The sequence below is a fragment of the Rana temporaria genome, chromosome 3 (assembly GCF_905171775.1).
Source record: "Rana temporaria chromosome 3, aRanTem1.1, whole genome shotgun sequence".
In the NCBI taxonomy this organism is placed as follows: Eukaryota; Metazoa; Chordata; class Amphibia; order Anura; family Ranidae; genus Rana; species Rana temporaria.
In genome coordinates this window covers 340,435,614-340,458,494 of record NC_053491.1, presented here as the reverse complement: position 1 = coordinate 340,458,494, position 22,881 = coordinate 340,435,614, and the positions used below count along the sequence as shown (strand labels likewise).

Below are 22,881 nucleotides of genomic sequence, written 5' to 3'. Positions count from 1 at the left end.
GCGGTGAGCAGTGTGAAGTGTTCCAAGATGGCCTGCTTTTCAAATGCAACATCAAAACGGTGTCACAGATTGAAAAATACTGTATTTAAGTATAAGGTGAGTTTACTGCTAAAATAAGTGTGAAATTGAAGACTTGCCTGGGTGTAAGAAGATGTCTGCTGCTGCCTTCGTGTTCTGTCAGATTAGGAAACCTATTGGAACGGATACTGGCCTTCTTGGAACGCATGATATGGTATGGCTGGTGACCCTTGTTCCATCCTTGCGGGTGCCTCTGCCTACAGTCAATGTTAATGGTTACCTACAGCCTTACAATGCCCGGGCTGATTCTCTCAGCCAAATTTCCAATGTTGATCAGCTGAAGTTCCCTGTAAGAAGTGTCTTGAGAAGGCTTCCTTTTGAGGGAGAACGCTTGTTTGGTACCTCCATGGATAAGTACACAAAGGAGATACCAGGGGTTAAGAGTACTCTCCTCCCCTAGAATAATATGGCTTGCATAGGCCTTCCACTCCAGATGCTTCCAGCACCAAGTCCAACACTGGAACATTTTTTGTGTAAGTCTGTTTCCAGGCCCCCTTCCCAGTGACATGGCACCCCTCATCGTGGGGGGAAGTCTGCCAAATTTCCCCCCATTTCTGGTCCCAACATATCTTGAACCTGTGGGTGTAGAGTGTTTCCCAGGGCCACAAGCTGGAATTTCACCTTTCTCATGCTCCCAAACATACTCCTTTCCCCACCTTGACAGGTGGATCTAATGCCTGCTGTGTAACTGTTTCTGTCTGGGGGTTGTTGTCCTAGTTCTGACAGCAAAGCAATACCAAGGGTTTTGTTTGAACATCTTGACGGTCCCCAAGTCAGAACAATTCTGGACTTTAAAATTCTCAGCTTGTTCATATGGAAGCAGAATGGAGAATGTGAGGTCAGTTATTGCCTCACTTCTTCTATGAGATTTTTATGCTCTCCGTAAATCACCTGCACATCTCCATTTTTCTGCAACACCAACGATATCGGTGTTTTGCAGTGGGCAACCTGGACTACCATTTATTGCCTTCTATTTTTGAGTTGTCTACAACCCCTTGAGTTTTGCTTGCAAATGAATGTCCCAAGAGGGGTAGCATGAATATGTTGGGGGTACTGATTAGTCCTAGCCAAAGTAACTAACATTCAACATCCCGTCCCACACCGTCGACGAAAGAAGGGTCCCACGGAACATGACATAAGTATGTTTTGTGATGTGACCTTGCCGGAGTGATTTCCCATCATTTACTGTCATTGACACATAGAAGCCTGACAGAAATCCTAAATAAAAATGTGTTGGCTTAGGTTGAGCTCTGATAAATCAATGCAAGTGCCAATGTCACAACATTTGTGGCACTGGCTGGGAGCTCCATCCTCCGCAAATATGTGCAGTAGATTGTGTCTGTCAAGGCCATGAACTTGCAGGTCTTTGGGGACCCCAGATATCCCTGCTGTCTTGTGTCTCTGCCCTCTCCCTCAGGTCAGTAATGAAAGTGCCAATCTAGCCCATATGTAAGTAAACATGCCAGCAGAAGGGGGGCATTGATTATAGGCTTGTGGAATCGAGCACATTAGACCCTCCGACCACTGTTCTTCCGAGGCCTGGTCCACCGAGACTCCTGGGTCTGACTGCCCTCTTTATATGTTTTTTTAAATATTTTTCATTGCTTTAGTAAACAAACCTTTAATTTTAATTACTGCATGCCACAGACAAGGAATCGTAGTTGTAGTCAAGTATTATTTCAAATATAGTAGTTTCTTTAATGATGTTGAAGATTTTTATGCATTTTCTCACACAACGTTATTAACATTTTACTTATTAACTTAATTAGTTCTGCAGTGTAGATTCAAAAGGCTGCTCTCTACCACTATTAATTGATGTAAACAGCTCTGGAGCTTTCTGGCGGGAAGTCTTGCTGCTCTAAGCCTTGAGCTGAATCATTTTCTTATACGTAGACATGTACTAGACCTCATATAGACTGTGGAGGAGAGGGAAATTCGCACTTCCATTTCTTACCTGCTCCAGAAAAAGGTTTGAATGGAACAAATTAAATCTAACTATTGGCTGCTGCTGCTGCATGTGTGGATCACTGCAAGGATACATTTTGTCTCATTCCCCAGAGTTTAGCTTTAAAGTAATATTAAAGGCAATGTTTTTTTAAATAACAGTGGTTTTGTACACAACAGCCCAGATCCTCATCTTCTCAGGTTCATCACCAGCGCTCCTGGCCCCTCCCTCCTGCTGAGTGCCCCCATAGCAAACAGCTTGCTTTGGGGGCACCCCAAAAAGCTTGCTCCCGAGCTGCTGCTCTATTCGGCTGCGCCTCTGCTTTCTCCTCATTGGCTCACTGGCTGTGATTGACAGTAGAAGACAGTAAGGCCTCGTACACACGATAGGTTAACCAGAGGACAACGGTCTGATGGACCGTTTTCATCTGTCAAAACCGATCGTTTGTGGGCCCCATAGGTTAAAAAAAGGCAACTTGCTTTAAATTTAACCGATGGATTCCTAACCGATAGGTCAAAACCGATCGTTAGTAGGCACGACCATCGGTTAAAAATCCACGCATGCTCAGAATCATGTCGACGCATGCTTGAAAGCATTGAACTTCGTTTTTTTTCAGCACGTCGTTGGGTTTTACGTCACGGCGTTCTGACACGATCGGTTATTTAACCGATGGTGTGTAGGCGTGACGGACCATCAGTCAGCTTCATCGGTTAACCTATGACAACTGTCCTTCAGTCCTCTGGTTAACCTATTGTGTGTACGAGGCCTAAGTGGGCACATTGCTGGATCGGGATTGGACTCGGGTAAGTTCTTGATGGTGCTGATGCTCAAAGAATGCATGAAGGTAAAAACCTTGAGCCTTTACAACCACTTTAAACCTGAGTTCCTGTCAGAGCTTAAAGTGGTTGGACAGGGTGATATTTGATCACCTCTGCGGTTTACAATTTTTGTGCTATAAACAAAAAAAAGAGCGACAATTTTGAAAAAAAAAAAACACAATATTTTTTACTTTTTGCTATAATAAATATCAATTTTTTTTAAAAAATAACAATTTTTTTTCTTCAGTTTAGGCCGATATGTATTTTTCTACATATTTTTGGGTAAAAAAAAATCGCAATAAGCGTATATTCATTGGTTTGCGCAAAAGTTGTAGCACCTTCAAAATAGGGCATAGATTTATGACTTTTTACTTTTTTTTTTTTTTAACTGGTAATGGCGGTTATCTGCGATTTTTGTCAGGACTGCGATATTACAGCGGACAGATCAGACACTTTTGACACCATTTTGGGACCATTCACAATTATATAGTGAACAGTGCTATAAATATTCACTGATTACTGTGTAAATGTAACTGGCAGGGAAGGGGTTAACACTAGGGGCGATCAAGGGGTTAAATGTGTTCCCTGGGAGTGATTCTTACTGTTGGGGGAGGGGACTGACTGGTGTGTCCCTATGTACAAGGGACACACCATAAGTCTCATCTCCCTGACAGGACGTTTACACACAGAGATCCGCGTCCCTGCTCTGTGACTGCCAATCGCGGGTACTTTGGCGGACATCGCGGCCGCCAGGCACACGCATCGGCACCCGCATGACACGGCGGGCATAGCTCTTCCTCGATGCGCGCATTGCGGAAGTAAACGGGAGGACGTCCAGGGACGGCCTCCCGGCAATTGAGCACAGCGCTGTAGACGTCTTTTGTCTATAGCGCAGGCGCCAACAGGTTAATGTGGTTATAGGATTATGTTATGAGAATGTATTGCTCAGGTTGCCTTTTCCATAATGAATGGTAAAGTGGTATTAAACCCAAAACCATATTATTTATTGCAGCTTATTAGATGAGTGGTAGCATTCGTTTTCCTTTTTTAGGCTTTTTCGCTTTCACTTGGTGATCTGCTCAGTAACACACCTCCTATATATAGTGTCAGTCTAGGGGGGAGGGGCGTATTATATGTACGAGCAGATTTAGATATACTAACAAATTGAAGCAAAATTTCAGCTCACACTGCAGTAACAGCGACAGTTCTTTGTTCGTTTTAGGATAATAGTTTTACGTCCATAAATAAAAGCGGATTGTTTTAAGCACCCCTGTTAGTAGTAAATGGTTTGTCCGACGGACCAGTTTCAGCAGACAGATCCGGTCGTGTGTAGGCCCGACCGGACAATTGTCCGGCGGATCGGACAGTTTCCAGCGGATCAAAATTTCTTAGCATGCTAAGAAATCTATCCGCTGGAAACCTGTCCGTCGGACGTGTTCGGTCGTCTGTACAGACTCACCGGACACGTCCGACCGACCGCCATCCCTCGCATGCGTCGTACTGATTCGACGCATGCGTGGAAGCTTTGAACTTCAAGGCCGCCCACGTCGCCGCGTCATCGCCGCGTATTGTTTACGGGCGGATTTCTGTCTGATGGTGTGTACAACCATCAGACAGAAATCTCCGGGCGGACATGTCCGTGTGTACGGGGCCTTATTGTCAGGATGTGAAAATAAAGGGAAGACAGCCTAAAAAATAATAATGCAGCTGTCACATCTAAGAATTAATAAGCTGCGATATAATATATATTTGCTGTTGGGTTTAATATCGCTTTAAGAGGATTTGGCGACTGACGCTTAATTGCACTTTTCAGTTTACATCAGGATGCATGGCAGAAAATCTTTTTAACACCTCTCATCTCCTTCTCCTTTCCAGGTTCCGCTAATAAGACAGAAGGATGACGTTGTCAGTGACAAAGGATCAGAAAGGAAGGACTGGCATGACCATGAGCAAATTAGACAGGACCACGATCGAATAGGTAATGCTGAAATGCTGACAGTCTTTCCGAGGCTGTCAATGTCTCAATTCTCAAGACCTCACAAAAGCTATTTGCTTATCTCGGGTGTCTGCAGATTTGATCACTGATGAAAAATGTACATAGTATCCAACTGAAGGGACATTTAATTCGCACACCGTGCAGAATTTCAGCCTGTTAATGAAAAAGAAGACAGGAAAGTCACCGTGGTTTTGAATCAAGCTGCTGAACTAATAAACTGCTTCATAAGGTCATTCTGTAAAATCATTGACACTTCTCTTGTTGGTGTTGAATATTACTGCATATGAATGAGTTCGTTGAAATCTGGTAAAGCCTAACAACAAACATCTTTTATCAAATATATTAACCACTTAAGCCCCGGACCATTTTGTTGATAAATGACAGGGCCACTTTTTGCGATTCGGCACTGCGTCGCTTTAACTGACAATTGTGCGGTCGTGCGACTCCCAAACAAAATCGACGTCCTTTTTTCCCCACAAATATAGCTTTCTTTTGGTGGTATTTGATCACCTCTGCGGGTTTTTATTTTTTGCGCTATAAACTAAAATAGAGCGATCATTTTGAAAAAAAATCTATATTTTTTACTTTTTGCTATAATAAATATTTCGCAACAGCCGCTTCTTAAATGGGACGTACAGGTACGTCCCTTTGCCTGCCTGTGCCATGCTGCAGACGTATATCTGCGTGCGGCAAACGGTTAAACGCTTCAGCCCCGGAAGATTTTACCCCCTTCCTGACCAGAGCACTTTTTACAATTTAGCACTGCGTCGTTTTAACTGACAATTGCGCGGTCGTGCGACGTTGTACCCAAAGAAATTTGTGTCTTTTTTTTTTTTGGTGGTATTTGATCACCTCTGCGGTTTTTATTTTTTGTGCTATAAACAAAAGAACAGCGACAATTTTGAAAAAAAAAAACACAATATTTTTTACTTTTTGCTATAATAAATAGCCCACATTTATTTTTTATATATATAAAAAAAAAATGTCCTGGGTTTAGGTCGATATGTATTCTTCTACATATTTTTGGTAAAAAAAAACGCAATAAGCGTATATCAGGGGTGTCAAACTCAATTTCATCGTGGGCCGCATCAGCATTATGATTGCCCTTGAAAGGGCCGGTTATATCTGTAAGATTAGATGTCCAGCGCAACCCCTCCCCTTACATTAGATGTCAAGAGCCACCCCACCATCAGAAGTTGAGTGCCCCACTTTCCTTTACATCACAGGGCACCCCTCCTTTCCTTATGCTGCTGCTGGGAAGATGCTGGATGCATTGCTTAAAAGCAAAAAGTAGGGGTCTGGAGTAGGACCAAAGGAGGAGGGCTGTCCGGGTTTCAGGTGGACTGATACCCGCACAACTCTACTGTAGAAGCAGTTCAATGTTATCTAATTTGTCCATGCATATTTTAAGCTCAACGTTAGAGGCAGAAAAAAAAACCCTTCTGGTTTTCGTGTCTGATTGCAGCTTTCTGGCAGAAAAAAAAATGCAAAACTCTCCTAAACTCTGTAAAAAAAAAAAAAAAATGCTCAATATGAGCATTTTTTTCTGCCAAGGGAATTGCCATTTTGTAAGCTCAGTGTGCATGGAGCCTGACACTGGGGTTGTGATTCATTTACATGCACCAGTTGTTTTGGGGAGCAAAAGTTGAAGTTCTTCTTTAACCACTTAACCCCCGGACCATATTGCTGGTCAAGACCAGAGTACTTTTTGCGATTCGGCACTGCGTCGCTTTAACTGACAATTGCGCAGTCGTGCGACGTGGCTCCCAAACAAAATTGGCGTCCTTTTTTTCCCACAAATAGAGCTTTATTTTGGTGGTATTTGATCACCTCTGCGGTTTTTAGTTTTTGCGCTATAAACAATAATAGAGCGACAATTTTGAAAAAAAATAATATTTTTTACTTTTTGCTGTAATAAATATCCCCCAAAAATATATAAAAAAAACTTTTTTTTTCCTCAGTTTAGGACGATACGTATTCTTCTACATATTTTTCGTAAAAAAAAATCACAATAAGCGTTTATTGATTGGTTTGCGCAAAAGTTATAGCGTTTACAAAATAGGGGGTATTTTTATGGCATTTTTATTAATATTTTTTTTTTACTAGTAATGGCGGCGATCAGCGATTTTTTTCGGTACTGCGACATTATTGTGGACACTTCGGACACTTTTGTCACATTTTTGGAACCATTGGCATTTTTAGAGCGATCAGTGCTATAAAAATGCATTGGATTGCTATAAAAATGCCACTGGCAGTGAAGGGGTTAACACTAGGGGGTGGGGAAGGGGTTAAGTATGTCCCTGGGTGTGTTCTTACTGTGGGGGGGGGGTGGCCTCACTAGGGGAAATCACTGATCTTCTGTTCATACATTGTATGAACAGAGGATTAGCATTTCCCCCCCTGACAGGACCGGGAGCTGTGTGTTTACACACACAGCTCCCGGTCCCTGCTCTGTAACGAGCGATCGGGTGTGCTCGGCGGCGATCGCACCCGCCGGGCATGCGCACGGGAGTCGGCGCCCCTAGTTCCCTGCGAGAGAGCCGACGTAGAGTTACGGGCTCTTGAGCCAACCAGCCGCCGTAGAATGACGGCGGCAGGTCGGCAAGTAGTTTAAAGGGGTTGTAAAGGTAATTTTTTTTTCCCCCTAAATAGCTTCCTTTACCTTAGTGCAGTCCTCCTTTACTTACCTCATCCTTCCATTTTGGTTTTAAATGTCATATTTTTTTCTGAGAAATCCTCACTTCCTGTTCTTCTGTCTGTAACTCCACACAGTAATGCAAGGCTTTCTTCCTGGAGTGGAGAAAGCCTCTGGAGGGGGCGAGCAGGAGGGTCAGGACGCTATCTACTTTGCAGATAGAGCAAGGAGCTGTGTGTTAGTGGGCATCCTGACATAGCGTCGGGAGTAAAACTCCACTATTTTTAACCGCCTAAGCTATGCAGCAGCGCTTTGTCGGCAGGATAGCCGCGCGTAAAGCTTTGACGGTCGTAAAAAAAAAAAAACTGGCTCCTAACATTTTTAGCTTGCTCCTAGCTTCCAAGCAAATTTGTCAAGCTTTGTTTTACATAATACAGAGGGAAACTTTTATCCAAACACTTCTTGTATATGCTAAAATACCCACCTAGTCTTTCCTTCACTTTAAAATACCAGTGTAATAATGTGGATGATATCCTATGCAGAGTATTGAAAAACATGTAAGCTGCACCAATTCTGGGATAAACAGTGAGCCCAATGAAATGGCTCCTTGGTCAATGACTTCTGAATTCATATATGTTCTCCAGCTGATAGTAATGGTGACAGTGTCTCCCCTGAGATGGCATTGATCTTACCAAGTTTTCAGAACTACCATATCCAGTGTTTATTCTGATATGTAAAGGGTTTGAATGATACCTGAATAAATCTGGTTCCGTGTCCTCCTGGAAAGCAAAGTATACAAGGCCATTGCTAATGAGGATTACTGTGATCTCTGTGAGAAGCGAGACACCTACATGTTCCTTATTATTCATGCATCAAATACTAGTACTAGGTCCATTTAATGTTTGCTGTATATTTTTCATTTTGTGTTTGTACTCGGTACAAAGAATATTGGCATGGCTACCTTACAGTGTGGAAACCTTTTAAATAAAAATCTATAATGTTCCTGATTAATATGTAGTTTGTTTTGTGTGCCGTAATGTCAGCACTAAATTGAAATTGTTGATTAATTCTAGTTTGAAATTCTCCCTAGGAAATGGGGAGCAGGGAAAAGCTTTTCAGATGACAGACGGCGATCGCGTAGACCAGGCCTATCGAGAGAATGGATTCAACATCTATGTCAGTGATAAAATTTCCCTCAACAGATCCCTTCCAGATATCCGGCACAATAAGTGAGTATGACGGTCTGGAAATGTGATGTCCTTTATCCTTGTAAGAGCCTGTGCTCATCAGGATGTTACGATGTTGCATTGGTGTTTTTTTGTTTTTTGTTCTAACAAAATTACCATATTTATCGGCGTATAACGCGCACTTTTTCCCCATTAAAATCAGGGAAAAATCGTGGGTGCGCGATGTACGCCAATCCCCGCTGTCTCTGTGCCTCTGAGCGCCGCAGCCTAGAGCCGAGCCAAGTGTACTGTGCACTCGGCTCGGCTTCGCCCGCCGCAGCCTAGAGCTGAGCCGAGTGTACTGCGCACTCGGCTAGGCCACGTTTGGCTCCGCCTGCAGCCACGCAAGAGGAGCCGAACACACAGGAAATTCGGCTCCTCTCAGCACCAAATCCAAAAACAAACACCGCTGCAACCCCGTGCAAGGTGCGGATGGACTCGCAGACGGACACGCTGGATGGAGACGAATACCTGGATGGAGGCCGCAGACGGACACCCACAAGGCTGGACAGACCCCGCGCAAGGCCGCCGCAGACGGACGCCGGACAAGGCCGCCGATGGACGCAGGGCAAAAATGTAAGTTTTCTTTTTTTTCCCTTAAACTACCTTTCTAAGCTTGGGGTGCGCGTTATACGCCGGCGCGCAGTATACCCCGATAAATACGGTAACTATACAAATAAATTACTATTAGAAATTGAAGTCCATCCAAATGTTTTTGTTTCGAATAGAGTTAAGCTGGCCATGGACGATTTGAATCTCGGCCAGATCCGCAGGGATCGGCTGAGATTCGAACCATGTATGAGAAGGCTGATTGTACCCAAATTGATCGATCGGCTTGGGTACAGCCAGCCTGTCTGATTTTTCATGCGATTGATAGTGGCTATAGCCGCTGGCAATAACCACTGTGTGTTCTCCCGGCTGGGACAGCTCATCCCTCCCCCATGCTGGGAGAACACAATAGCTCCGCGGGAGGAATTGCGCGGTCGTGTAACGTGGCTCCCAAACAAAATTGGCGTCCTTTTTTCCCCACAAATGGAGCTTTCTTTTGGTGGTATTTGATCACCTCTGCGTTTTTTATTTTTTGCGCTATAAACAAAAATAGAGCGACAATTTTGAAAAAAAATTCAATATTTTTTTAAAAAAATAGTTTTACTCAGTTTAGGCCGATACGTATTCTTCTACATATTTTTGGTAAAAAAAATCACAATAAGCGTTTATCGGTTGGTTTGCGCAAAATTTATAGCGTTTGCAAAATAGGGGATAGTTTTATTGCATTTTTATAAAAAATATTTTTTACTACTAATGGCAGCGATCAGCGATTTTTTTTCGTGACTGTGACATTATGGCGGACACTTCGGACAATTTTGACACATTTTTGGGACCATTGTCATTTTCACAGCAAAAAATGCATTGTTTATTGTGAAAATGACAGTTGCAGTTTGGGTGTTAACCACTAGGGGGCGCTGATAGAGTTATGTGTTCCCTGAAGTGTGTTTACAACTGTAGGGGGGTGTGGCTGTAGGTGTGACATCATCGATTATGTCCCCCTATAAAAGGGATGACACGATCGATGCAGCCACCACAGTGAAGAACGGGGGAGCCGTGTTTACACTCGGCTCTCCCCGTTCTTCAGCTCCGGGGACCGATCGCGGGACTCCAGCGGCAATTGGGTCCCGCAGTCCTGGTCACGGAGCTTCGGACCGGGTCGCGGGAGCGCGCTCGCAACCCACGGCTGGGTACTAGTACAGGACGTACCTGTACGTACATGTGCCCAGCCGTGCCATTCTGCCAACGTATATGTGCAGGAGGCGGTCCTTAAGTGGTTAAAGGAATAATTCATAAATTAAAGGAACACTTTGAAAACATATCAGATCTCAACAGCAAAAATCTCATGCTGGATATCTATACTGATATGGACTGGGTAATGTGTTCATTTGATGGAAAAGTATTCACCTACAGAGGGCTGAATTCAAAGGCACCCCGAAAATCAAAGTGAAAAAATTATGCAGCAAGCTAGTCCATTTTGCTGAAATTTCATTGCAACAACTCAAAATGGTCCTCAGTAGTTTGTATGGCCCCCCAAGTGCTTGTATGCATGCCTGACACCATCAGGGCATGCTCCTAATGAGATGACGGATGGTGTCCTGGGGTATTTCCTCCTAGATCTGGACCAGAGCATCACTGAGCTCCTGAACAGACTGAGGTGCAACCTGGCGGTACTGGATGGACCGAAACATAATGTCCCAGAGGTGTTCTTTTGGATTTAGGTCAGGTGAGAATGGGGGCCATTCAGTGGTATCAATTTCTTCATCCTCCAGGAACTGGCTGCATGCCACATGAGGTCGGACATTGTTGTGCACCAGGAGGAACCCAGAACCTACTGCACCAGTGTAGGGTCTGACAATGGGTCCAAGGATTTCATCCCGATGCCTAATGGCAGTCATGGTGCCATTGTGTAGCCTGTAGAGGGCTGTGCATCCCTCCATGGATATGCCTCCTCAGACCCTCACTCACCCACCACTAAACCGGCCATGCTGAACGATGTTACAGGCAGCATAAAGTTCTCCGCAGCTTCTCCAGACCCTTTCATGTCTGTCACATATGCTTAGGGTGAACCTGCTCTCATATGTGAAAAGCATGGAGCACCAGTGGCAGACCTGCCAATTCTGGTGTTCGAGAGAAAATGCCAATCGAGCTCCACAGTGTCCGGCAGTGAGCACAGAGCACACTAGAGGACCCCTATTTTGTAGACGCTATTAACGTTTGCGCAAACCAATCAATATGCGCTTATTGCGATTTTTTTTTTTTTTTACCAAAAATATGTATAAGAATACGTATCGACCTAAACTGAGGGGAAAAAATTGTTTTAAAAAAAATTGGATATTTATTATAGCAAAAAGTGTTTTTTTCAAACTTGTTCCTCTTCTTTTGTTTATAGCGCAATAAATAAAAAACACAGAGGTGATCAAATACCACCAAAAGAAAGCTCTATTTGTGGTTAAAAAATTATAAAGATTTCATTTAGGTACAGCTTTGCATGACCGCGCAATTGTCATTCAAAATGTGACAGTGCTGAAAGCTGAAAAATGGCTTGGGCAGGAAGGGGGTGAAAGTGCCCTGTAGGCAAGTGGTTAAGGACCAGGCCTATTCTAACTTTTTTTTGTTTACAAGTAAAAATCTGTATTTTTATATATATATATATATATATATATATATATATATATATATATATATATATATATATATAATTTTAGCAGAGGCCCAAAAAATAAAATGGCAGTCGTTGCATTTTTTTATGACATATTGTATTTGTGCAGCGTTTTTTTGAGCGCATTTTTTGGGGGAAGAAATACACATTAATTAATTAAAAAAAAGTACAATATTTAAAAAAAAAAATTGTAACATATGAAAGATGATGTTATGCCGAGTAAATAGACCTAACATGTCATGCTTAAAAATTGCACACACTTGTGCAATGGTGCCAAACTACGGTACTTAAAGCGATTGTATACCCGCTGTCATTTTTTTTTTTTTAAACCTGAGAAGCAAAAGCCATAATCGGCTAGTATGCACCGCATACTAGCTGATTATGAAATACCTTATATACTTACGCCGAGGGAGATGTCATCTTTTCTCTGCGTGTCTTCCGGGTATCGCCGCTCCAGCGCTGTGATTGGCTGGAGCGGCGATGTCGTCACTCCCGCGCATGCGCGCGGGAGACTTCTCTCCGGCAAGGTCCGGCGGCTGCCGGCCCTTTAGCCGAGGAGCTGCAGTCAACGGCACATTGCGGGGGGAATATCTCCTAAACCTGTAACTGAAAATTGCACGGTCGTGCGACGTGGCTCCCAAACAAAATTGGCATCCTTTTTTTCCCCACAAATAGAGCTTTTTTTTTGGTGGTTTTTGATCACCTCTGTGGTTTTTATTTTTTGCACTATAAACAAAAATAGAGCGACAATTTTGAAAAAAAAAGCAATATTTTGTACTTTTTTTCTATAATAAATATCCCTATTTTTTTTTTAAAAAAGCATTTTTTTTCTCAGTTTAGGCCGATACGTATTCTTCTACATATTTTTGTTAAAAAAAATCGCAATAAGCGTGTATTGATTGGTTTGCGCAAAAGTTATAGCGTCTACAAAATAGGGGTCGTTTTATGGCATTTTTATCATTATTTTGTTTTGTTATGGCAGCAATCTGTGATTTTTTTCGTGACTGCAACATTATGGCGGACACATTGGACACTTTTGGCGCTATTTTGGGACCATTGTCATTTATACAGCGATCAGTGCTATAAACATGCACCGATTACTGTGTAAATGTGACTGGCAGTGAAGGGGTTAACCACTAGGGGGCAGGAAGGGATTAAGTGTGTCCTAGGGAGTGATTCTAACTGTTAGGGGGCGTGGCTTACTGTGGCACGTCACTGATCGCTGCTCCCGAAGTATTTAATCCGTAGACTGTTTGTATATAGCTTTTTGCCTGCAGTTCAGCTTTAATAACTATTCTTCACCGTACGTCTGCTTTTACTGTTTTGTATTCTTTCTGTCTTCCAGTTTCACTTGGTGTCTGGCAAAAGTGTAACTCAAGCTTAATTCTTAGTACGTGTTGCTAGCACACTGTCTTACTGCATCGGCTGGACTAATAAGGCTTATTTCCTAAAAGGGAGGATTCCTATGAGTGTATAGCAATCGGTACTGCAGCCGGCACAGTACAGGTCACGCCAGGGCACACTCTGCCACATTCTCTGCTATGCAAAGGGACAAATGTGCACATGCTATGTAATGATTCAAATAATTATATCCTTGAGTAGCAAATGTGCATTTATGTAGACTAAGTTTAAGAATTAAATTTATATGCATGTTAATTAAAATTAGAATAAGAGACGCAGTTCCAGCCTCTTGACTTGGCTGTCAGACTGGACCATAAATGCGCAGTATCTGGCAGCCTTTAGTCACTTTTCTGCAGTTAAAGCTTAACTCCAGGCAAACGGCTAATTAAACAGATTAAATACATATATGAGAGCAATTTTACTTGCTCTCATATATGATTTTTATTTCTGTCCATCAAGTCCTGGGATTTACACAGCTCTGCTACCTAGCGCAGCCCTGTCTGACAGAGCAGGGAACAAGATTTTACTCTGATGCCGTTCAGTAACACTTACAGATCTTGTCCCACCCTCAGCCTGCGATTCGACAGTCAGCCCACGTTCACATCGGGCCGATTTGGCATGAGATTTGAAATGTCAAATCGGTGGCTATAGCACCATACCAATCGGGGTGACGCCAACTTTGCGGCGCCGCACTAATTCCCAAAAGTAGTTCCTGCACTACTTTTGGCAACTTTGGGTGCGATTTCAATAGACATCTGTGCAGTAAAGTTGGCGTCACACCGATTGGTATGGTGCTATAGCCACCCATTTGACATTTCAAATCTCGTGCCAAATCGGGCCGATGTGAACGTGGGCTGTCTGTCAGATGTCACTGAAATCAATCCCGAAGTCGGAACTGAGATGGGGGTATGAAATTGTGCGAGTTCAGCTGAACTTGCACGTGTTCTAACCCACAGTCTGTGTGAACCTGGGCTAAAAGAAGCAGCAGCGGACTGATGACCTCATCTCTCTAACACTCTGCTCTCTCATTTTATCAACATGCTGCTCTTCATTATCTAACCTAAGCACAGCGGATTTGTTTCTTGTGTCTCTTCTCCCGCTCCCAGAGGCTAGTACCATTTCAAATTCATGTGTATGTACACTGCTTTGGTTAGACAAAAAAAAAAAAAAAATACTCTTAGCAATGTATTAATGCATACACAGATGCATCCATTTAGTGACTTCTTTAAGGTAAATATAACCCCAACCTCATTTAACCACTTCCATACCAGGCACTTACGCACCTTCCTGCCCAAGCCAATTTTCAGCTTTCAGCACCGTCGCACTTTGAATGGCAATTGCGCGATCATGCTACACTGTACCCAAACAAAATTGGCGTCCTTTTTTCCCCACAAATAGAGCTTTCTTTTGGTGGTATTTGATCACCTCTGCGTTTTTTGTTTTTTTTTTTGCACAACAACTAAAACAAGACTGAAAATTTTGAAAAAAAAATAAGTTTTTATTTTTTTCTGTTAATTTTTTTGTAAATAAGTACGTTTTCTCTTTCAATTACGGGCACTGATATGGCGGCACTGATGAGATGGCACTGATGGACATCGATGAGGTAGTACTGACGGGCACAGATGAGGTGGCACTGATTGGCGGCGCTGGTATGCGGCACTGATGGGTGGCACTGATGGGCACTCATGGGCGGCACTGATGGGCACTCATGGGCGGCACTGATGGGCACTCATGGGCGGCACTGATGGGCACTCATGGGCGGCACTGATGGATACTTATGGGTGGCACAGATGGGCACTGATAGGTGGGCACTGGGCATGGATGGGCACTGTGGGGTGGCACTGATGGACACTGTGGGGTGGCACTGATGGACACTGTGGGGTGGCACTGATGGACACTGTGGGGTGGCACTGATGGACACTGTGGGGTGACACTGATGGACACTGTGGGGCGGCACTGATTTACCCATGTTGCCAGCCAGTGCCCCATTTGTGGGCACTGATTGGCATCTTTTTTATTTTTTAATGCTTTTTTTTCCCAGGCTTTTTTTTTTTTGCCCCCCTTTTTTTTTGCCCTTCCCTGGTGGTCCAGGGTGGGCTTCCCTGGTGGTCCAGTGTGGCGTTCCGAGGGGGGGCTGCGCTGATAAACAATCAGCGCGAACCCCCCCTGTCAGGAGAGCTGCCGATCTGCTCTCCTCTACTCACGTCTGTCAGACGCGAGTGAGGAAGAGCCATCAACGGCTCTTCCTGTTTACATTGTGATTAGCCGTGATTGGACACGGCTGATCACGTGGTAAAGAGCCTCCGCCGGAGGCTCTTTACCGAGATCGGAGATGCAGGGTGTCAGACTGACACCCCGCATCACCGATCGCCGCGTGGCATGAAATCCTGCAGGACGTCCATGGACGTCCAGGCAGGATTTCAAAACCACTTCCCGGACGTTAATCGCCTATAGGCCGGGCGGGAAGTGGTTAAGGAAAGTTCACACCACAGTCCAGTGTGTTTTTTTTCTTCTGTATCAAAAATGCATGGAAAGTAGGTCATATGGTTTCCAATGGCATAGCTTACACCGGTGCAGTCTGTTCCGAATGAAAATAAAAAAGTAAGCAAGTAGAAGAAAACACATGTTGCCTGCTTAAAGTAGAAGGAACTACTATGTGCCTGGGCTTGGTTGGAGAAATTACGTGGTGCCTGCAATTTGTTGGAGAAACTTATGCTGTGTACACACGATCATTTTTCAGCATGAAAGAAAACGTAGTTTTTCAAAAACGTCATTTAAAATGATCGTGTGTGGGCTTCACATCATTTTTCAGGTTCTGAAAAACTACAATTTTTTTTTTCGAACATGCTGCATTTTTTAACGTTGTTTTAAACAATGTTGTTTTTCGGGTTGTAAAAAATGATCGTGTGTGGGCTAAAATGATGTAAAAAACCCACGCATGCTTAGAAGCAAGTTATGAGACGGGAGCGCTCGTTCTGGCAAAACTATTGTTCATAATGGAGTAAGCACATTTATCACGCTGTAACAGACAAAAAAGCGCAAATCGTCTTTTACTACCACTGAATCAGCTAAAGCAGCCCAAAGGCAAATGGAACTTCCCCTTTAAAGTGCCGTCGTACGTCACCGCGCTTTGCTAGATCATTTTTTAAAAACAATGGTGTGTGGGCAATGTCGTTTTAATGATGAAGTTGGGAAAATGTCGTTTTTTAGACATGCTGAAAAACGACATTTTCTTTCATGCTGAAAAATGATCATGTGTGATCATTAATGTTGCCTGCTTTTAGTAAGGGAAGTTATATTGTGCCTGCACTTTGTAGGAGAAACTTTATGGTTCCTGCTCCTTGTAGGAGAAACTACAGTCATGGGCATAAATAATGGCAGATAATGTACCACTTCGCCCAGAAAACTGTTTCAATAGCAAATATTTAGGCATTCTCAAGCTTATTTCTTTTGTTTGTATTGGTGTGACAACAAATGTGGAGAAACAAAAGGCCAAATCTGTCACATTCCACGCAAAACTCCAAAATAGACTGGACGAAATTATTGGTGCCTTCTCAAAATTGTAAGAAATATTTGCATTCCAAGTTTGTGATGCTCCTGTAATTTGTAATTAAACTCACCTGTATCAATTAACAGGTGCTGATAATATATAAATCACACCGGCAAGCATTTAAAATGGCGAAAATTTGACCCAACCTTAGACTTATTTCACACTGGGGTGGAGGCCGCGTTAGCGTTAAAGTGCCGTTCATTTTAGTGGCCCTTTAGCGCTGCTTTTCGGCCACAAGAGGGGGTTAAAAATGTGTGTTTTGCTGCACTTCAGAAGTGCTTTTCAGGCTCTTTGGAAGCGCTGCCCATTCATTCCAATGGGCAGGGTGTTTTGGGAGTGCTAAATACAGCGCTCCCAAACCGTCCCAAAGATGCTGCTTGCAGGACATTTCGGAACGTCCTGAAAGTGCACCTCCCCAGTGTGAAAAGTCACACTTGAATGAATGGGAGGCAGATTTCAGACTCTTAGCAGAGGCTATTTCCAGCGCTAAAGTGCCTGAAAACCGCCCCGGTGTGAAAAGGGGTCTTACTGTTGTGTCTCTGTGTGCCACATGGAGCATGGAGAAGAGAAAGAGCAGAAAATAATTGTCTGAGGATTTGAGAATAAAAATTGTGGAAAAGCATGGACAATCTCAAGGTTACAAGACCATCTTCAGAGACCTTATGTTCCTGTGTCACGTGCGCAACATTATCAAGAACTTTACACCCCTAGGCACTGTAGCTAATCTCCCTGGACGTGGACGAAAGAGAAAAAATGATCAAAGATTGCAGCAAAGGATTGTTTGAATGGTGGTTAGAGAAGCTCAATCAACTTCCAGACAAGCTGACCTTCAGGCACAGGGTAGAACTATGTCAGCTCGCACTATACATCGCCATCTGAATGAAAAGGGACACTATGGTGGGAGACCCAGGAGGACCCCACTGCTGACACAGAAACATAAAATGGCCAGATTGGAGTTTGCCAAAACTCACCTGAGGAAGCCAAAATCCTTTTGGGAGAATGTGCTGTGGACAGACGAAACACAATTACAGCTTTTTGATAAAGTCCATTATTCTACTGTTTTCAGAAATGGGGCCTTTAAAAAAAAAAATACAGTACCTACGGTCAAACATGGTGGAGGTTCACTGATGTCTTGGGGTTGCTTTGCTGCCTTAGGCACCAGATATCTTGACTGTGAGCATGGCGTTATGAAATCTAAGGACTACCAAAGAATTCTGGGGTACAATGTAGGGCCCAGTATCAGAAAGTTGGGTCTCTGTCAGAGGTCATGGGTCTTACAGCAAGACTATCACCCAAAGCACACAACATAAAGCACCAAGAAATGGTTTAGGACAACGCGATGGAGAGTACTGAACTGGCCAGTAACAAGTCCATACCTAAATCCCACAGAGCACCGGTGGAGAGATCTCAAAACAGCAGTTGGGAAAAGGAACCCTTCCAATCTGAGAGACCTGGAGCAGTTGGTGATATAACTGTAGTAGAGAAGTGTAAGAAACTCATTGGTGGTTACAGGAAACCTAGTAGAGAGGTGTAAGAAACTCATTGATGGTTACAAGAAGTGCTTGATTTTGGTTTTTTTTTTTCCAAAGGGTTTGCTACCAAACATTAAATTGAGGGTACCAATAATTTTGTCCAGTCCATTTTTGGAGATTTGGGTGGAATGTGCCAGATTTGTCTTTTTGACCATGACTGTGTATGGTGCTTGATATTTGTAGGGGCTACTATAAAGTGCCTACACTTGGTAAGAGGAACTTTATAGTGACTGTTCTTAGGAGGAAGAGGAACTATACGCTACAGGTAAAGTGAATAACACTGATTATCTCATTACAATGGCACCTGAAAGTGAGTGAGACATATTAGGCAGCAAGTGAACATGGAATCGCACCACATTGCTGTGCAAATCAAATGCTATGTCTGTGTGGTGTGATTTGAGCCATTTATTTTTGTATGGCTCAAACGTCATCACATCCGCACCAAATTGCTGCATGACCCTTTATCTTGCCACGCCGTTATTGGATCACGTGGGTGTTCACACTCATACAATCTGATTCAGGCAATCGCACTGAGTTTTGCAATCCATTTTGGGCTGTCATTAGTTAACATTGACACCTGCAGCAGATTGCATGAACGCCATGTGATTTCAATGTGGTGTGGGAAATGTACTGCGTTTCCTGCATAGCATATATGTGAATTTAGGCTGAAGTTGATGTGTTGAAAGCAGAAAAAATGGGCAGGCATAATGGCCCGTACACAAGATCCGAATATCGTACGAGCATTCAAGAGGCGATCGTGACAATTCACCCTATATTATTCGATCGGACAAGCACGAAAGTTTTCCTCGTACGATTTTCGCTTAGTCAGTATAGTTGTCGTCTGAAAATACAATACAACTATATTACAACACATGACATCACTTACGATTTTTATTTTATTTTTCCTGTCGTACAAGAATTTTTGAGACTTTAGTAACCTATTCAATTTCTACTTGCGACGATTAAGCAAAAAAAGTTGGACGATCTGTCGTCCGATTTTCGGATCGTGTGTACAGGCCATAAGGATTTGAGTGACTTTTGCAAAGGCCAAGTTGTAATTGGTAGACAGCTGGGTCAGAGCAACTTTAAAACTGGGCTTGTAGGATGTTTCTGGTCTGCAGTGGTCAGGCTCTACCAAAAGTAGTCCAAGGAAGGAAATCAGTGACGGGGCAGGAGCGGCCAGGTCTCACTAATGGGTATGGGGAGGCTCCGTGTAGTCTGAACCAATCGATGAGCTACAGCTATGGCTCAAATTGCTGAAAAAGTTAATGCTGCTTCTGACAAAAAGGGGGGAAAAAGGGGGAAGAGTTGCTAAAACGGGTGCAGTTGTGCATAGTATCCAATCAGCTTTTTGATTTTATTGTGGAAACCCAACTGCACAAGCTAAAGGTTAGAAGCTGGTTGGTTACCAGATTCTGTGTGCACCAGTTTTAGTATATCTCCTCCAAAGTGTCAGAGCACACAGCGCATTGCAGTTTGTTGTGCATGGGGCTGTGTAGCCACAAACTAGTCACCGTGTGGCCCATGGTGACCCGTGTCCACAGTCAAAAGTGCCTACAATGAGCATCAGAACTGGACCATGGAGGAAGATGGTATTAACTTGGCCTTCAAATTCTCTAAATCTCAGTCCAATCGAGCATCTGTGGGATGTGCTGGAAAAACAAGTCTGATCTATGGAGGCCTACCTTGCAACTTACACGACCTAAAGAATCTGCTACTGATGGCTTGGTGCCACAGCATACCTTCAGAGGTCTAGTGGAGTCCAGGCTTCAATGGGTTATGGGTGGTCACAATGTTATGCCCTTATCGGTGTAGGATGCCTGCTCTTACTAGAACAAACTATATGATGCCTGCATATAGGACATTGCCATTTTAATTAGGCTAGTATGTGTGTCAGAAGGAGTGGTAGGATATGCAAGGGTCCTCCAAAATTAGGGTTGTCCAGATACCGATACTAGTATCGGTATCGGGACCGATACCGAGTATTTGCGGGAGTACTCGTACTCGCGCAAATGCTCCCGATACCTAAATAGAATACTTTTTTTGTATTTATCAACATGTTCTATGAAAATTCTTTGAGTTTTTTACTACTGCGTGACAAGCAAATAAAACATTTTTATTCATTTTTACTCATTTTTATTCTTTTATAATGTCTTGAGTTAGAGTTCTTCATAATTCTAAAGAAAATATCCTTAGTCTGTATTGTGGTTTGAAAACTGTCACATGACATTTAAAAAAAGTATCGGTATTCGGTATCGGCGACTACATGAAAAAAAGTATCGGTACTTGTACTCAGTCCTAAAAAAGTGGTATCGGGACAACCCTATCCAAAATGTTTCTGTGCCTTGGCCTACTTAAAAAGATCATGCATAGACTCCAACTAATTCAGAACGCCGCAGCAAGGTTACTTACTGGTGCTGGTAGGAGAGATTATATCACCCCAATTTTAAATATCTTGCATTGGTTGCCTGTCGGTGAGCGTGTTCTGTTTAAGATTGGCTGTTTTATGAATAGGATAGTCCATGGAGGTGGACCAGAGTACCTCTGGAAAAAATTCACACGATATGTTCCTAGTAGAGCACTATGTTCAGCGTAAAACAAACGAATGACGTTGTCCCTAGGGTAAGGAAACAGAGACGAGGAGGACATGCTTTCTCGGTGCAGGGGGGTAAGGTATTGGAATGATTTATCGTTGGTCCTAAAAAACACCACCAATTTGCAAGTTTCAGGAAGAGTTTGAAGACCTTGCCCTTCCAGACGTGTTATGGGGGCTTATAGGTCACTGCATCCTGGCCAGTAAGGGAGCTAGATTAAGAAGATCAGAATCTCCCTGCTCATTATAGTCATACGCATCGAGGCACATGGGTAAGACTGCGTTTATAAGCATTTTTTTAATAATTCTGCACTTTTTTCTTTTATACGTTTAACAGCCATCTTCACTACAGCGTGACAACTCTTGTACTAAACTCCAAGGTCAGCCGGCTTGCCAGACAGATGACACTCTCAGACACAACTAATTACTTACTACTCCTCCCACCCTCACTGGTTCCAACGAAAATATAAAACCTTTTGAAGACCCCTCCTACCGTATGACATTTTTCAGGGCTGGACTAGACTGCTCAGTTGCTGCTTTCTTATAGCAGTAAAGTAGGTGTCCTTGTTCACAACCCATAGAGAGTTGTATCAGTATCTCATTCTTTTAGACAAAATCCTACTTTTCGATTGGAATCTGTAAAGACTGGATTTAGCGATGTGTAGGTGACCAGCACAATCGAATATCATTGCATATCTCTGGCACGGCGCCTGTGTGGTTTCAGTCTGCCTGGCCTATTTTCATCTTTCTTCTTGGCAGCTTGGCCAGTCACAATCATAGAAGTGCACGCAGCAGGCAAAACGTTTTCATTATTAAGGACTTCAAGTGAACCAAATTGACCTTTAGTCAAAATGTAATTTAATTTTCAATGTAATCCTTCTGCTGACTGCGGTTTAGTGTCGAAAAGAATTGCAAAGCGTTAGGGTGGCATGCCTATAGTCACAATTTCACTGCAACCTTCTGCAGATTGCTTCTGGAACTTTAAAGCAAAACTATCACTCAAAAAAATGATCATGTTTGCCTGATTGCAGGATCCCTTACTTTTTCCTCTTGCGACATTCCGCAATGTGCATCATACACTTGAAGAAACCACAATATGCTAATTGTGATATTGTCCTTGTGATATCTAGGAGACAGGAGACTCTAACAATTACATAGTCTGAAATTATAATTGCGGTATTCCCCACTCTACTAAAAAAAATGTTTTTAGCTCTTGCTAGCACTTTTCAGAAAGAAATGAAAAAGGATTTTCCAGTGTATGGCTTTAACAAAATTCCATTCAGAGGCTCTGGGGCAGATCCACGTAGAATTGCATGGGCTCAGCGTATTGGAGATACGCTACGTGCCCTTCACCATATCTGTGCCTCGATAAAATCCTGTCTCTGAGGTCTACAAGACAATTCCTTGGACTTCATGGCTTAGTTCGTGCTCTGACATGCACTAACTGTTGGGTCCTTTATATAGACAGGTGTGTGTGCCTTTCCAAATCATGTCCAATCAACATTTTACCACAGGTGGACTCCAAGTTGTAGAAACATCTCAAGGATGATCAGTTGAAACAGGATGTACCTGAGCTAAATTTTGAGTGTCATGGCAAAGGCTGTGAATACTTATGTACATGTGATTTTTTTTTTTCCTTCTCACTGGCTCAGACACAGCAGCGGGAGCCATTGGGTCCAGCTGCTGTCAGTCACAGGCAGTGAGTAGGGAGCAGGGGGTGGGACAGAGTTGTGCATTTTGTGTTTAATGGAGCCAGCTCAGGAGCAAGCTTGCACGCGTGCCCCCAGAGCAAGCGCTTGCTATGGGCGCATGCTGCGAGGGGAGGAGCCAGGAGAGCATCTGGGGTACCTGAGAAGAGGACGATCAGGGCTTCTCCGTGCTTCATTATCTAGTAAGCAG

General features: G+C 43.3%; 1 protein-coding gene across 1 annotated transcript in view; it reads left to right on the top strand.

The window, feature by feature from the left end:
* Nucleotides 1-22,881, top strand: part of GALNT10 (polypeptide N-acetylgalactosaminyltransferase 10) — a 344,668-nt gene that overhangs the window by 197,608 nt on the left and 124,179 nt on the right. Inside the window, exons 2-3 of the mRNA XM_040345098.1 lie at nucleotides 4,717-4,819; nucleotides 8,563-8,701. Coding sequence (XP_040201032.1) covers nucleotides 4,717-4,819; nucleotides 8,563-8,701 — 242 coding nt within the window. The remainder of the gene's footprint in view (nucleotides 1-4,716; nucleotides 4,820-8,562; nucleotides 8,702-22,881) is intronic.